Raw genomic sequence first — 16,831 nt, 5'->3', positions numbered from 1 at the left:
CCCGGCTAATTTTTTGTATTTTTAGTAGAGACAGGGTTTCACCGTGTTAGCCAGGATGGTCTCGATCTCCTAACCTTGTGATCTGCCCGCCTTGGCCTCCCAAAGCGCTGGGATTACAGGCGTGAGCTACCGCGCCTAGCCATTCTTTCTATTTTTTTGTACCGATTGACCAACCCCACACCACCTCCTCATGCCCCTGGTACATTTATCTTATATCATTAAAAAAACAGTTTTCAAAAACATTTTTTCAAGATTAGAAGTAAAAGGTGTTTCAATGTGTTTTCAAATGCAACATAAACCTAATGAATTTTAATAGCAGTATTACAAAGTCACAATTAATTGCGTGCCCCTAAATTTTGCCTAGGTCTTCCTGCTGGTCGAGGACACAGGCTGGGGGAGAGCAAATGACAAAGCACCATAAAGGAATGAGGTCTAGAACAAACCAGCTGGAGAAGTTGTTAGGTGGACAAGGCCAACCCTATGGGTAATATGCTACAGTCTATGCACAGGACACAGAAGCTAAGGCCGACTGTATCACATGCATTTTTACTCCCAGGACTGAAAAATTCAATGATTTCCACTGTCACCAATCTTCTCAACGGTACAAGTGCAGCAACACCACAGGAAAAGGAGGGATTTTTCCTTAACAGAAATGTCATTTATGCATCAGACAAAATTACTGTTGCTGTGGGAATTGTAACACGAGTTTCCTGGATTTCAAACTAAAAAAAAAAAAAAATGTAAACATAAAAATCTACTGGCAGCTTCTGCCCCCATTTAACAAAAGTCTGTTTCTTTTTCTCAGCACTATTTTATGAAATTAGCTCCCTCACCGGAACCCAGTCTTATTAAGAGCTTTCCTTGCGTTCTATGCTTTCTGTTTATTAAGGACAAATGGCTCCGACATTATCCTCAGAACAAGATGCAAATAATTCTGTTCCTTGACAAATATGTTAATTGAATTAGATTCCTTTAATCAGAAGGTATTAACCAATTGAAATTTTGCTGTATGACTCCAGTTCCCAAAACTATGGAAGTCTCTTTTGAAGCCCTGATAGAAAAAGCCAGGTGCAGAGCACTGCCTCTTCCCACGAGGCTCTCCCAACGGTGCCACCCAGCTCAGGAGGGCTCTGGTGTCTGGGAAGTCGGCTCACTCCTGCATAAGCAGAATGAAACTCAGAGAGAAAGGGCCAACTTTCAGAGGCAAAAGTCCATAATTGTAGGTGTCCGAGCTAAAAATTAACAAACCTACTACTTCTGTGAAAAGACAGAAAGCAACAACAGTGGTTATTGGTCAGAGGGTAACTACGTTTTTTGTGACGTTATTGCCCCCACTCTCAACTTTCAGGTCACAAAGAGAATACACAAGCTTCGACGGTACTTCTACCATCTGCTTCAACTTCCTCATTCAACGAATGAGAAAAAAAGCAATGTATGTATCCCATGTCACAACTACATTAGAGACGGCAGGACCCACACCTGGCCCCGACTTTTCTGTGATGCATCTACCTATAAACTTGTCCCAAGAAAGTTGTCTGGGCTCCTATCACTCACATGGCCTCAGCAGACATTTGCTCTATTCTCTCTGCACATTTTGATTATTTTTTTCTGATCCTCTGTCTGCCCACAAAAATGGAATAAGAATTTGAGGATTAAGGACTATAAGCATCTAACTATTAACTACCACATTTTCAAACAATGTGTTGAGGCTTCCGCTTCTCCTTGGGAGAGCCTCTGGGCCACAACTGCAGGGGCACAAAAAGTGCCTACTAAATATTTACAGAACACGTGACACCCTTCAGTTCGCTAGTTCCGAAAAGTAACAGACACATCAGCAAAACCTGCTGTTCAAAGCCTGGATGACTGGAATCATCATGTGGATGGGGCTGCTAAGTCTTCTGCCTTCACTGGTTAGGATGAGGAAGGTGGTTCTTTGGGCTATAAAATGATGCTCATCCACTGCCTGCTCTGTTGTTTTCTCCCTTGTCCTTTGCACGGTCCACATGGGAAATACAGAAAAGGCATGAAGGATTATCAATAATCCAGCTGCCCAGATGTCACACTGCTAACCTAACTTGCCAGCACTGAATCCAGGCATCCAATCTACGAACGGGGAACACAGGCACCTCAGAGAAAACCAAGATAAAGCCCCTTCAGTTTCTGTCGTTTCAGAGAAATCACTGACCAAATCAGGTGGTGCCCAACTTCACGCCAAAGAGCTGGCTGCCAGTGCTAACCTGCATTTTCCAAACTGAATCCAAATAGGGAGTCTTTTTTTTCTCTCTCTTGCTTTACATATTTCAATGCTGTCTAATGGAATAGCAGGAACAAGGCCAAACAGCCCCACTTCTCTTGGCACTTGGGCCAAGGAACAGAAATGTATTTTTAGTCAGCAGAGCAAGGTGCAATTCGAACTGCCACAGGCCCATGGGGCGAGCTGGGGGCCCTGCCTGCCTCTGGCACAGCATGGTTCAGAGTCACCTGCCATGCTCCTGCCCCGAGTGCATGGGGTTATATAAAGGAGTGATGCAAAGGCATTTGTATCCGGTCTCAGTTCCAATTCTCACTTTTGCAACTTAGAAGACCTCCAGGGAGGCTCAGTTTCTTCTCTGATAACACAAGAGATATTCTCTGTGGCCCTAGCTTCCTCACCATGTGAGGAATAAGAGCAGTCACATCAGCATTTCTCAAACTTGAACTCGTGGACAAACGGCCAGGGCCCTTGTTAAATGGAGCTTCTGATCCAGTAGTGTTGGCATTAAGCCTGAGGTTCTGCATTTCTAACAAGCTCGAAGCTAACTCAATACTGATGGTCCATGACCTGTGTTTTAAGCGGCAAGGAGCTCCTAGCATCTTCAAGTGCTTTGCTTTATTGACACACAACAGGTTATCACATCCCTATTAGCCTCACATAAGACAAACTCATTGATTAAGCCAAAAATTAAACACCTTCCAGATGCTGGGCCCACAGACCAAGTGGGTACAAAATTAAGTCAGACCTTTACCCATCAAGGGAACAAAGGACCACAAACCTTCCTTCCAGCACTTTACAGGAACAAGGACTGACTCTTAAATCCTGTGGCCTTAAAGGTGAGATCCTGCCAAGATTCAAGGAGCTAGCTACCAGCCAACAACAGTATCCACCATTTGTCAAACATTCCCACGCAATGCTGGGAGCTTCACATACATTCCACTCCCCCAGGTCTCACTTTCCTCATGTATAAAATGGGTCAAAAATCATTATGTAAATGAGGGAAACGAGGTTGAGAGAGACCAGGTCATCTGTCCAGGGCACACAGTGAATTGCAATTCTAACCCCCCACATTCTCCTGCAATCCCACAATGCCATGAAAAGGGTTAAGCCCAAGACCATGTTTCACAGGGACACAGCACCTCCTGAACACAGGGCGTGCTGCCAGCCAAAGATCTAAGATCTGTAAGCTACGCCAGCACTCTTATTAATAGCACCTTCCTGCAAAGTTTCTCTGCTTGGCCTGCCAAGCCTCAGTATTGAGATAAGATTCATACAGGTGAGCAAACGAATTACAAAACCAGCAAAATCAGAATAAAATTAAACTATGCAAGCCTGGAGTGGAAACAGGAAATTCAGTGTGAAGAGGGAGGTGCTCTGCTGGGGAAGCTGCCAATAAAATCTGGCAGAGAAAATTGTTGGACTCATGGCTGGTTTATCTGGAAAGTCTTCTGGGTGAGTTTAAAACAAGCAAGCTCCTCCACCTGACTGCTGAAGAAACGGGTAGGACCGGTGCTCAGTTCTCTAGCAAAAGTCTGTAACAGCACAAATGATAGTATTCCCAATGGGTGCCTTCCTGTCTTTTTAGCTAAGGCCCTTCATTTGCTTTTGCATTTCCAGTGTGCTGTGTATAAAAAATACACTGCATCTTATCTAACACTTGACCATGACAACATACTTTTACATTGATCCCAGAGGCCTGGGGGTACTTTCTTTTTCTTAAAGCCAGAAAGTAAACTGAGTCACATTACCAAATTCACTGGCACAAAAACGAGCTTGCGGTCTTATAATTGACACAGCTTCCTTTAACTCCAGTTTTATTCGAAGTTGCAGCTTAACCACAGAAGCAAGAAATCTAGTTCCATACACCTCTGGGCATTAAAGAAAAAAAAAAAAGACCTACTTTCTTGCAAATTTCAGATGAGGTAAAACTTCCAGCTTTTAATTCTGCAAACCCCAAAAGCAGCAAGCAAAGCATTTGTCGTAATCACTAGGGCCACATGAAAAAAGGTCTTTCTTCACCAGCGAGCACATGAACTCAAGTTATCCCGCCACAAGGTATCAGCAAGGCAACAAATGCCATGGCCCCACCACACAACCCAGAGTCCCCCAAATGGCACCACTTACAGAAAGAGAGAGACGACAAGTGATGAAGCAGCACCCAGGGATGGTATGGCTGTCAACTCATTATTATTGAGGTACCTGTAACAACAACAAGAAATTAATCATGTAAAGCATTTAAATTTGTCTGAAATCATACGCATACGAGAGAAATAAACGAATGTTGCTGAGTCTGCCACAGTAAACCTATATTCTAATGTTGGAGAAAAGAGAAAGAATTTAGCAGTGGGTTTTCAAAGGGAAAGAAGTCACATGAGGTCACAAAAACTAGCTATTGATCACACCCATGGCTAGAAATAAACACTAAAGGGAAGCGTCTCCTATCTCCCATCAGCTTCCCATAGAACTCAGAAATCAAGACAAGGAACAATGAGAACAAGCCAAGAGGTAGGTTCGGGACAAAAGTGCCCCTAAGACCATCGGTGAAAACACTCCCCGTGGGCCGAAATTTGCCCTTGCAAAGGGCAACAAGTGTGGAACAACAGCCAGAGACTCACACCCTGGCTCACATGGAGTTCTGAGGGGCTTGCGACAGGTGAGGCCAATTACTTCAGTGCCTCATCTGTGAAATAACAAGGGAACTGGACTCAGGGACTCTCTTCCATTTGAGGTTCCAGCTGGACTCTGATGAGCCTCTGGATGCATCCCCCAGAAAAATGAACATATATGCACACACTTTTGTGCATAAACACTTTGAAAATTCTCCCCAGACGAGATTTGCTCTCCAAGCTCCCTTCCTGCTCAAATAGTCCAAATCTGTATTTCCATAGTTAATATCTCTTAACGGAAGGCAAAACTCACGAACCAAAGCTCAGCTCGCCTAGTCTGCCCCCAGAGGCTGTGCAATCTGGCCTCCTTACATGGACATGTATTTCCAAATCTGGGAAGAGAATCCAAAATCAGACTTGCAAAGTGAGCCCAACAATCCTGAAGAAAACCAAAGCACAGTGTTCAGGCTTTCTGCCAGGTGATGGGCTAGAAATAAATTATTTGCGATGCAAAGTCAAGGGGATAAAACTTGGTTCTCTTATTCTCAGTTTTTTAAGGGAGGTACGTCTAACACAGAGCATCTTGTTTCTGTTTGAAGACAAGGCAACTGAAATGACAGCTGTACTCATACAAGTATACAGCTAGCATGTGCTTGAATAGAATAATCTGGTTGTCTGCCATCTTTTATAGAAATGAATAGAAGGAAAAAAAAAAAAGGAAAGGCCTTGAATTATCCCATTTGCTTTCTTCAGCGCCAAAGCCAGTTAGCGATGAAGCTTGGCAATTACTGGGCTGTGGGACACAGAATGCCTGTTTCAATAGCTTCATGGCTGAAGCATCTGGCAGAGAGAAGGCAGATCCGTATCATGTGGCAAATCCTTTCTCCACTTAAAGGGCCCTTGTTTGTGTGCTGCAATAGACAATTAATTACTTTAACAGTCTCTTATCTGACTGCTCCCTAAATCAGATTGTTTCTGCTTCACCTTTTATCTCTTCCAACCCTGCTGTGATCCATTTCCCATCCACATGCAGGGACACTGAAAACTCCCCATTAGTCTTAATCTCAGCTAATAAATTGTCATAGTACCCATCAACGCACCTATTATTACAAGAGACCCCCCAGGTTTTATCAGAGCAAGAAAAACTAAGGTCGGGGACCTGCTGCCAATCAGGCAGCTTGCCTAAGAACTCTTTCGTTGCTTGCAATTTATTCTGAAACACAGAGAATGGTGGTAACAAAAACAAACGCAGATAAATTAATGAAGGCTGACTATGTGCCAGGCACAGCTCTAAGAGCTTTTCAGTATATTCATGCATCTTTACAGCCCTCGGAAACAGGTCTCAGGAACATTTCCACTGCACCAATGAGGAAACTGAAACACAGATGTTAAGCAGTTTGACCAAGGTCGCCAGCAATAAGTGGTAGTGACCCAGGGTGCCTAGCCACAAAGTCTAGGCTCTTCCTCATTACCTTCTAGTTCTTTATTTCAGCAAAAACTCGACATGCCTCGTGCACTTTCACCATCACAACAACTTTGAGTCAGGTACCAGGGTAACTACTACCGTTCTCTACATTACAGGTAAGTTCTCTAGGCCAGTTTAAGTCACTAGTCTAGGATCACACAACTAGAGAGGACCCGGCCAAGAGCTGAAAAAACTATGACTACAAACCAGAGAGGAGAGCGACGTGTTCAAAGGCCAGCTGGAAAGCTCGTAATCCCTTAGGTAACAGCCCAGTTATTTTTCAGCCAGCTTAGGATCTCGCTTGATTTTAAACCTGAAACAAAGCCTATGAACTTCTCTGCAGGGGGCTACGCCTGATGAGCTTGGTCTCAGGCCAGGCCTACCGTATCTGCGACAAACTGCTCCACCCAATTTCACAGAAATAAATGAACAAGGGAAGGGGGCATCATGATATTTCGAAACGTGACAGAGCTGCTGGAAGTGGAGCATAGAGGGGCGGTGGACCAGTGCTGGAGCTCAACTGGGCCTTGTATGTCTAGATGAGCAGCCCTGAGTCAACAGGCTCAGTCAGAAACAGCGGGCTCTGGTGGCATCAGGGCTGCCTGACTTACAGGGAGGACACTCGGAGCCCCCAGGAGAGGTCCTGCCCAGTAAGCTTACTTCCAGGTCATTTCTACTGAAAAAAGAACCGCTATTCAGAATAAGTCTGTTAGCTCCACCACTGCTGGCCCCCTTTTTGTTCACTCTGTCCCCTGTTGAAACAAGAATACTCTCCTCAGAAGGCAGCAGAGGCCCAGCTCACTCTGAGATGCAGCGAACTTCTTGCCAGACTGAAATAGAGACTGGTCAAAAATAGCACAGCTACAGCTTTGAGGGGAAAGGCACTCAGGAAGTTTAGCAGAGTCTCCATGAATAAGGAAATTTTAGGAATTAAAGATTGTGCCTGAGGAAATTTTTTAAATACCTAGGGTTGTACAGTCCTCTACCTCTCACCCCTTAGCCGCCATCCCTCCCCAATTTACTTCCTCCGCTGACTCCCATCTCCCCACAAAATTTACTTCCATCCAAGGCCCTAAAAATCTCTCTGAAACATCTGGCCTCTATTGCTAAACCTTTTCCCGATGATTCAGGATGAGGAAGTGCCTCAGATGCACACGGGTTTTGGAAGCAGGGCCACTTAATAACCGTATTCTGCTTTAGTTACTGGAGAATAATGTATACTAACTAATTGATTTGGTGAGACTTTATGATACATGGTTTCTACACAAGATAGCCAGATAAAATTATTTTAGCATAGGATATAATTACTTTAACAAAATAAACAATAATAAAGGTGAACATCTACTATGTGCCAGATTCTGTCCTAAGTTTTCTATGTGCAGTATCTCACTGAACAATATGCCAACACTTGAGGAAAGTACTAAATTATCACCTCTTTAAGAAGGGAAACTGAGGCAGTCACAGAGCAGGGATTATTACGATGGGATTATACAGCTCAGATATTTAAATCAGACAGATCTTGGTTCACTCAACTCCAGTTGTACCCTTTATCAATCCAATACTAAACATGTCACTCGGTCTTGCTCTCCCTTACTTCCCTCTTCTGAAGAATTTAAATAATATAAGTACCAGCTTTGTAGGGTTTTGGGAGGATCCAGCTGAAATAATTAAACCTAAGATCTTAGGATGCAGCCAGATACACAGAATATGCCTAAGAGGTGGCAGTAGGACCAGGCATGGTGGCTCACAACTGTATCCCAGCCCTTTGGGAGGCCAAGGCGGGAGGATCGTTTAAGCCCAGTAGTTCAAGACTAGCCTGGACAACATGACAAAACCCATCTCTACAAAAAATTAGCCAGGAGTGGTGGTGCACGCCTGTAGTCCCAGCTACTCAGAAGGCTGAGGTGGGAGGATCACTTGAGCCTGGGAATTTGAGGCTGCAGTCAGCTACGACCATACCACTGTACTCCAGCCTGGGCAACAGAGTGAGATCCTATCTCCAGAACAACAACAACAAAAAAGTGATAGTAATTCACAGCCAAAAAGCAGTACCCCAAAATGACAACCCTCATTATTTCAACCTCTTCCTAAACATACTACCATCCCCCACACCCCTGCTCACACACACCCACTGTGGGGAGCAACAGCCTGACAGAAAGGGATGAGCCACAAATACCCAATGGCAGGGCACACTTGAGGCTTCCTTACCAGGTCAGTGGCCCTGGCAAGCACACGGCAGCACCCACAGCAGGCACTCGTGGGCCAGGCGGCAGTAATGTGATCTGAGGGCAGTTTCTACAGAGGACTATATAAATAGCCCTTCTTATTAATAGAGGAGCCTGCTGGCCAGGACCCCAGCTGGAGGCACTCCCTGGTGGGCTTTCCTCAGGGCTATGGGCAGTGAAGACCGTGTGGCTTGGACACAGCTGCACAAGTGTCCTCATGTCCTCCAGGGGCCTCGCCTTCTCTCTCCAGCCCACCCACAATGTCATGTGGTTCTGAGGCCTCCAGAATAAAACCACTGCTAAACCACCGCCTGCTGTTTTGCCAGCCTGTGGCTCCATTCTCACTGAGGGCTACAGACTGAAGGCTCTGTAAGGTCTGGGAGAGTTGACAGCACCGGGGCAACACTGGAGACTGGTTAATTTTGAAGCAATAGCATGTCAGCTACGATTTTTTTTCTTTTTTGCAATATCCTTCCCCACCTCCTGACACCTCACACTTAACAGCCTCTTTCTGTCTCCATGACTTTTTAGAATTCCCTTAGGGAAAGGCCTGGGTCTTTATCAGTGAGAAGTTCTACTGTTCTAGGCACCAGGGAACTCATCTCATCCATCTCACAGAACAGGGAGTGACACCAGGGATAGGAAGCACAATGGTAAGACATTCTACCTATCAGCCTGCAAAGATTCATTTCTAAACAATGCACCCAGTCTGGAGGGCTGAGCAGTTCCAAAAGTAGCAGGAGGGAAGAGGGATAATATTCAGTGAGCCTCTCCCAGGTGCAAAGCCCTGTGCATCATCTTAATAACTATAATAACACCAACAATGTGTTATGATGTCAATGTTACAGAAGAAAGAAAGCAAACGCTGAGGCACTAAGTAAACTATCTAGCGTCTCAGGACCCTAGTAAGGGGCAGAACCAGAAATCAAACGTGAGTCTGCTTGCTACCAAAATGAGAGTTTTTCCCACCACATCATATCGAATCCCTAAGATATGACCTGTCTTAACATTCCCCATATTTGGAAGGTACTGTTGCCATAGAGTGTGTGGACCAGGATTATACTGGAGAACATAGGTCAAATTCTACCACTCACTAGCCATGCAGTTTCAGCCAAATCCCATGCCTCAGTTCCTCTTCATCTTCAGTTGACTGTGAGGGTTAAGATGAAGGATGTAGGAAATTAAGGTAGTGTAGCCTCAAGGTTAGCACAGGTTTTGAATTCAGCTCTCAAGCTTTACCAACCATGTGACACTGTGCAAGTTTCTTTAACTCTTCTAAGTATCTGTTTCCTCTTCTGTAAAGCAGAGAAACTCCTTTTATTTTTCTTACATTTTTTTCAGAGACAGGGTCTTGCTCTGTTGGGTGGAGTGCATGGTGCAAACACGGCATGCTGAAGTCTCAATCTCCCAGGCTTGAGCAATCTTCAGGCTGCAACCTCCCAAGAACCTGGGACTACAGGCATGGACCACTATGTCCAGCTAATTTTCTATAGAGACAGGGCGTCACTTTGTTGCTCAGGCTGGTCTCAAATTCCTGGGCTCAAGTGATCCTTCTGCACCCAGATGAAAAAATGCTTACAAAGAAAATGTTTTAAGGGGCTGGGTGTGGGGCCTCACACCTGTAATCCCAGCACATTGGGAGGCTAAGGCGGGCAGATCACATGAGGCCAGAGTTCGAGACCAGCCTGGCCAACATGGTGAAATCCCATCTCTACTAAAAATACAAAAATTAGCTGGGCATGATGGTACATCTGTAATCCCAGTTACCTCGGAGGCTGAGGCATGAGAATCACTTGAACCCAGGTTGCAGTGAGCTGAGATCACGCCACTGCACTCCAGCCTGAGTGACAGAGCAACACTCCATCTCAAAAAAAAAAAAAAGAAAATGTTTTGTATCAGGCAACGTGTGGTGGCTCATGCCTGTAATCCTAGCATTTTGGGAGGCCGAGGCGGGCAGATCACCTAAGGTCAGGAGCTCAAGACCAGCCTGGCCAACATGGTGATAAAATATAAAAATTAGCTGGGCATGGTTGCAGGCACCTGTAATCCCAGTTACTTGGGAGGCTGAGGCAGGAGAATCACTTGAACCGAGGAGGCAGAGGTTGCAGTGACCCAAGATTGCACCACTGCACTCCAGCCTGGGAGACAAAAGCCAAACTCCACCTCAAAAAAAGAAAAAAGAAAATGTTTTATATCACAGTTGGTGTTAGGGTTAAGTGATGTCATATTCCCCAAAGGTTAAGCACACTGCTACAATTACTGTGACTGTTCCTAAGTGAGAAATATATTTTTAAGACTCATAACCAGTATCTCCAATGAAGGACAGGTGGGAGTGCTCAGTTCTAGAGCTGGGTGAGTTCTCAGTTCTAGAACTCTAAGAAGTGCTGAGTACAGGCTGCAGGTCATGGGAGCCAAACTGAATGAAAGTTGAAAGCCTGTCTAGGCAAGGAACAAGAGGAACAGAGAGTTAGAACAACACTGAAAATGCTCACCAGAGCATGTCCCATGCCTGCCCCTGATAGACAGGGGTCAATAAGGGTTGAAACCATAAAAGGACCTAGCCTCTGGCCACATCCCCCTACCCTCTTGCATGCTAGGCACAGTGGCCCTCAGCCTGCTCCCTTCTTGAGGCTTTGTACTTGCAGTGCTCCCTGTCCTCATCATTCACACCTGCTCAGTCATTACCTTCCTGATCATACTGTTTCTGTTATCATGCCTCCAAAATTCTTCATACAAAAAATACTCCCACATTACTCTGTTCTACTTCCCCCATACCACTTATCTCCAGTAAGTCTTACGGGTTTCCTTATTCAGTCCATGGCTTCCCTCCACTTAATGTAAACTCAGTGAGAGGAGAGGTTTGTCTGCAGGGTTGGAATTGGGTAGGGAGGGGCACAAAATTTAAGAGACAGCCAAAAAATCACCAGGACAAATACTATCTTAATGTAATATTTTTTAAATAGGAAGATGAATGCAAAATAAAATTCATGACGAACAAAATATGAAAAGTTTAAATCAAGACAAAATCAGCAACAGCACCGTGTGAAGCCATCCTGGAACCGGAGGCAAAAGGATAGGAATTAGTAATACTAATCTTATCTTGATCTAAGCTTTTTATATTTTACTCATTTTTCTTTTTACATTCATTTTGACTTTGAAAATACTCTATCAAAATATCCTTTATCTTGACTGCTGAGTCTTTGGTGTCCCCACAAATTATGCGCCTGTGTTGGGTGCCTCACTTGCCCCTCCCCAGTCCCAGCCCTATTTGTGTCTTGTTCACTCCTGTAGCCCCAGCACCCAGAACAGCACCTGGACAGAGCAGATGCTCGAGTAAGTATTCAATGAAAGCTTGAATGATGCTAGAGGGAATTCCCCAATTTTGTCCAATCCTAAAAGAAAACACTAAGTTTGCAGATGTACACAGAATTTGAATATATTCTAACCACAAGCATTAAAGACAGCTTGGATCAGGGAAAGCACTGGGTTACAAACCTAACAAGATCCATGATGGACTGAGTTTATCATCTTGGTGACTATGATGCGCTGAACTGTGTTCCCCTAGAGTTCATATGTTGAAGCTCTAACCCCTAGTACCTCAGAATGTGACTGCATTTGGAGATGGTGTATTTAAAGAGGTGATGGGCCCTGATCCAATAGGACTGATGTCTTTATAAGAGGAAATCTGGACACACACAGAGACACCATGCATGCACACAGAGGAGAGAGCATGTGAGGGCACAGTGCAAGGCCTTGGAAGAAACCAAACCTGCCAGTACCCTGATCTTGGACCTCCTGTGTCCAGACTGTGAGAAGATGAATTTCTGCTGTTTAAGGCACCCAGCCTGTGCTATTTGTTTGTTATGGCAGCAGCCTCAGCAAACTAACACAGTGACCCACTTCAAACTTCCTTTCCCCCGCCACGGGCTCACTGATCCTCTGGGAGAATGAGAGTCCTAGAGAAACCATTTCCAAGCCCCTTCCTGTTCTGATGCTTCTTTAACTGTAGAAGCCTAAACCTTTTTTAAACAGAAGCAGAAATTATAAACGCCAATCTAGAGAATCTGGAGATGAGGGTATGGAATGCAAGTATTTTGCAAATTGTACCAGCTGATTAAATTCAAATTTATTTAGATATGTCATCAATAATGGAATCAAAGAATAACAAGTAAGCCCAGGTGCAGTGGCTCACACCTATAACCCCAGCACTTTGGGAGGCCAAGGCAGGAGGATCACTTGAGGTCAAGAGTTCAAGACCAGCCTGACCAACATGGCGGAACCCCATCTCTACTAAAAAAATTAGCTGGATGTGGCGGCACACACCTGTAGTCCCAGCTACTCAAGAGGCTGAGGCGTGAAAATCACTCGAACCCAGGAGGCAGAGGTTGCAGTGAGCTGAGATCACACCACTGCACTCTAGCCTGGGCAACAGAGCGAGACCCTGTCTCAAACAAACAAACAAAAAACAACAAATAAGACTTTTATCAGTTACTCATAAAAATGTGTAAAAAACGTACTTAATAATGTCTAAAAAAAATGGAAGTACTGCATAGATAATATATGGAATATCCATGCATAGTAGTTTTACATAAAAACTAAAACAGGACATTCAAAAAATTTTAATGTACATGATAAAGATCTTATGTAAGGATAAGTAGGAAAGACTGATATAAAACCATAATGTACAGTTTGATCCTAAAATTACATATGTACACGTAATACTTTTTACTAGGTGTTCACAATGGGTATGCCTGGGTGAGAATACTGGTGATTTTCATTCTTCACACATTTCTGTACTACAGTATGTATACTACATACATGTGAAGGTTTCTATAAAGTCTCCATGGAATTAAAATTCCTGATAATCCTAATATCCACATCAAAAACAGAACACATTAAAAGGAAGAAAAGATTGCAGCCTGATTTACAAGACACTGCAAGGGACAGCAATCCTAGAGCTCCAAAGGCAGTCATGCCTAGCTCTGCTTGGAGGTGGAGGGGAACAGGTAAGCCTCTATAGTCCATCCTTCTATAACTTCCTGGGAAATACAGGTGGGCTGGCATCACATGCCACTGTTGAGTAGGCTGATCAGTTTTCCCAGGAACTGTAACAAAGTACCAGCCCAGGTTGTGTCACTCCAGTTACAAGGCTTCCCACAATGGAGGGACTCTGCTATACACCCACCATGTGCCCAGGATTTCCAGGAGCTCTATGCCTGCTGAGTTGTAACACACCCATTATGGACAGCCTAGGAAGAAGAGAGAGCCTAGGGAAAGGGAGAGATAAGCAGGAATAGAATTTGTCAACACAGCCCAAACACAAATGTTCCTTCCTACAAGTTTAGACTGCAGATCTAGGGGAGTGAGCGATGCTGCAACACGAGAGGATTTTCCCAAAGAGCTCTCCATCCTTCCAACCACCAGAGGTTTAGGGGAAGACTCACACTTCCTGTAGATTTGGCAAGTCCTCAAAATCAGCAGGGTCAATCTCAGAGAGTTTGTTGTAACTCAGGTTTCTGGTAAAGACAGAGAGAGAAAAAAAATGGAATAAACACTTGGCATCATACCCAGGATTCAGAAATCTTCTCTTCTCCTGCTCCCCCAACCCTCAAAATCCAAGCCCCCACCCCAGGATCACGTGTTAAGTAACCATATTGATACTGAGATTCACAGACATACCCCTCCCCACCTACATCCATAAATAAGGGACTCCACGCAACTCTGTGAAAACCCAAATGACCTGAGATTGGCTAAACCCAAATGAATTTCAATCAGTATCATTTCACTATTAACAACTTGGAAAGAAATTCCAAGGTAAGCCAGTCCCTGGTCCAAGGGACCATATCAAGTCCAAGGCTATTCTTAATGGCATTTTTAAAAAATTAATGTTTTACTAAGTATCAACATCAAGTAGCAGTAAAAGAGAAAAGGGGGGGAAAAACAAACCCTTCATTGTTTAAACCAGTGGCTCTCAACCAGGGATGATTCTGCCCCCCAGAGGACACTTGGCAATGTCTGGAGACATTTTGGTTGTGGCAACTGGTGGCAGGGAGTGGGGGGTGTTACTGGCATCTGATGGATAAAAGCCAAAGATGCTGTTAAATATCTTACAATGCACAGGCAGCCCTGCACAACACAAAACTGCCCAGCCCTAAATATCAATCCTAGGATTCAGAGGTTGAGAAACCCTGGTCTACACAAGACCTTAAGACTAAAAATTGCACAAATAGTCAAAGTTCAAGTGAGTGTTTGTGAACACTGTAAGATCCTGAATCATAAGGCTACTTATGAACACAGTATTCCCACCTTCACTGAATAAACCAGGAGGGACAGTCACACAGGAGAAAAGGGCCAGTTGCTGGAAATTCTTGTTTGTGTTAACCACAGGCAGGGAAAGCCTCAGGTGAGCAGCTTTCTCAAGATGATAGCATCTGTGTCAATGGTTCAGAATTACAACTCTCCCTGCTTCATAACCCAGCCATACCTTTAGAGGCAGACAAAGAGCAAGCTGGGCACTATTCTGTTAGGTGACCACAATCTCAACCAGACCAGCTTCATCTTTCAGGAACAGAAGCCACAAAGATGTGATCCAAATGGGCCCTAACTTTCTTTGCACAGAAAGTAATCCTTCCCTGCCTCCAAAGTCTACCCAGTCCTGTGTATGCCGAAGAGGTTAACATTTTTCATCTCAGCTATTAATTAGATTGACATTACTGCCAATTAACAGTACGACTAATTGTGAGTTTAAAGTTTGTCTCGGAAAGTGTCACATATGTGGCAACAATCTTTTAAACTTACTCCAGAGACATTCAATCAATAGTAACCTAGAGCTGAGAGCCATTTCACTGTGAACTCAGAGACATTCATCTAAATAAAAGTCAAACTACACTTGAAACTAATGATACTTCTGTATTCATGGTACAGCCTGAATTAAAAGCAATTTGTCCAGAGATTATGTTACCATAAAGATTGAAGGTGATAATGCTTTAAACCGCATATTGAAGTCAAGTGTGAGCTTGTCTGTGCCTGGGGGTATTTATTAATGGGTACCCAGAAATCCCAACTTAGACTTGAGAAAGAAAATCTACAAATTGAGAGAATTCTCCCACATCAGAAAAAGGACTTAACAGACTGAGATTTTCTTCTGTTTTGAGCAGATTATCGTAAAAAGGGGGATGGAAATCTTGTTTCTGGGTGTAAAGATATGTGAGTTTATGAAGACTAACTTTTGTATTGTCATAGGTAACAGAAGTTGTGAAGCTGGAAGGGATATTAGAGAAAGACTCGGAAAACACAAAGGTAAGAGCTTAGAGGACAAGCAAGTAAGAGAGAGCTGGTGAGCCTGACCCGAGTCTAACAAGGTTGACACGGAAGTGCCTGCCGCCCACCTAAAGGGGCATTTGCTTCTTGTCCCCTGAAACAAGGGTCAGTGGAGACCAATCTTCTCAGAGGCTCAGGATCTGAATTCATGTTTTGTTTGGCCCATCCAGGGCTGCCTTATTACTTAAAAAAAAAAAAAAAAAAAAAACCTGAAAAGATTTCACATATCTGCAGGCTACATTTGGCTTGAGGATCGCCCGTTTTTGCCTCTGATCTGGGCCATTGACTCTTGAGGCCATTAGGTTCAAAGGGAACAGTATGTTTCTGGCTTACATGTGTGGCCTGGGCAGAGCTAGGGCTCACCAGGTCCTACACAATTAAACTGATAGCTCAGTTTGGGACTATCTGAAATGAGATGACTTCCCTCATTTCCCACCCAGCAAGTGTCCTCAGCAACTTGGTATAAAACCATTTAAGTCACAACACCCCTGGGTTTGTCTTTCCCTTAAAGAGCAGACAAAATGTATTTACATTTCAAAAATGTTACAAAAATTTTGCTTTTTAGATAAGGCTACTAGAGCGAACGGTCTTCCATTCCAGTACTATCTAGAAGCCTAGCAGTATCAAGACTTAACACTGAAATGCCAACAAGCAGCAACAGAGATGAACACACTTACAAGTGGAAACGTAAGTTCTAATGGGGTCAGCTGGAATGAGGCGACTTTTAGAGTTTCAATTAACTAGAAAAGCAAGTGTTAGGGTGCTACCCAGAAAGGGTACCTCTCCTCTCAGAGCACCTGTTGGCAAAAAAGAAGACAGCTGCCGAGGCTCATGTCCCTTTCTGCTGTGGACAAGCAGCTATTCCAGTTTTTAAGTCTGAGAAGTAAGTGGGCCTGAAGAGTGGAGTCAGCTGTGGATCCTCAATAGGTTTACTAGGAAATGAGGAAAATATTTACTACAG

At 44.1% G+C, this 16,831-nt stretch overlaps 1 protein-coding gene across 1 annotated transcript in view; it reads right to left on the bottom strand.

The window, feature by feature from the left end:
- The window catches only part of LRIG1 (leucine-rich repeats and immunoglobulin-like domains 1), a 98,616-nt gene that overhangs the window by 78,144 nt on the left and 3,641 nt on the right, over positions 1–16,831 (bottom strand). Inside the window, exons 2-3 of the mRNA XM_011947297.1 lie at positions 13,995–14,066; positions 4,379–4,453 (exon numbers count right to left, since the gene is read on the bottom strand). Of these exons, the coding sequence (XP_011802687.1) occupies positions 4,379–4,453; positions 13,995–14,066 (147 nt within the window). The remainder of the gene's footprint in view (positions 1–4,378; positions 4,454–13,994; positions 14,067–16,831) is intronic.

The sequence above is a fragment of the Colobus angolensis genome, unplaced genomic scaffold (assembly GCF_000951035.1).
Source record: "Colobus angolensis palliatus isolate OR3802 unplaced genomic scaffold, Cang.pa_1.0 Scaffold26, whole genome shotgun sequence".
Lineage (NCBI taxonomy): Eukaryota > Metazoa > Chordata > Mammalia > Primates > Cercopithecidae > Colobus > Colobus angolensis.
The sequence above is the reverse complement of the archived record's forward strand: the minus strand, read 5'-3'. Positions and strand labels throughout refer to the sequence as shown.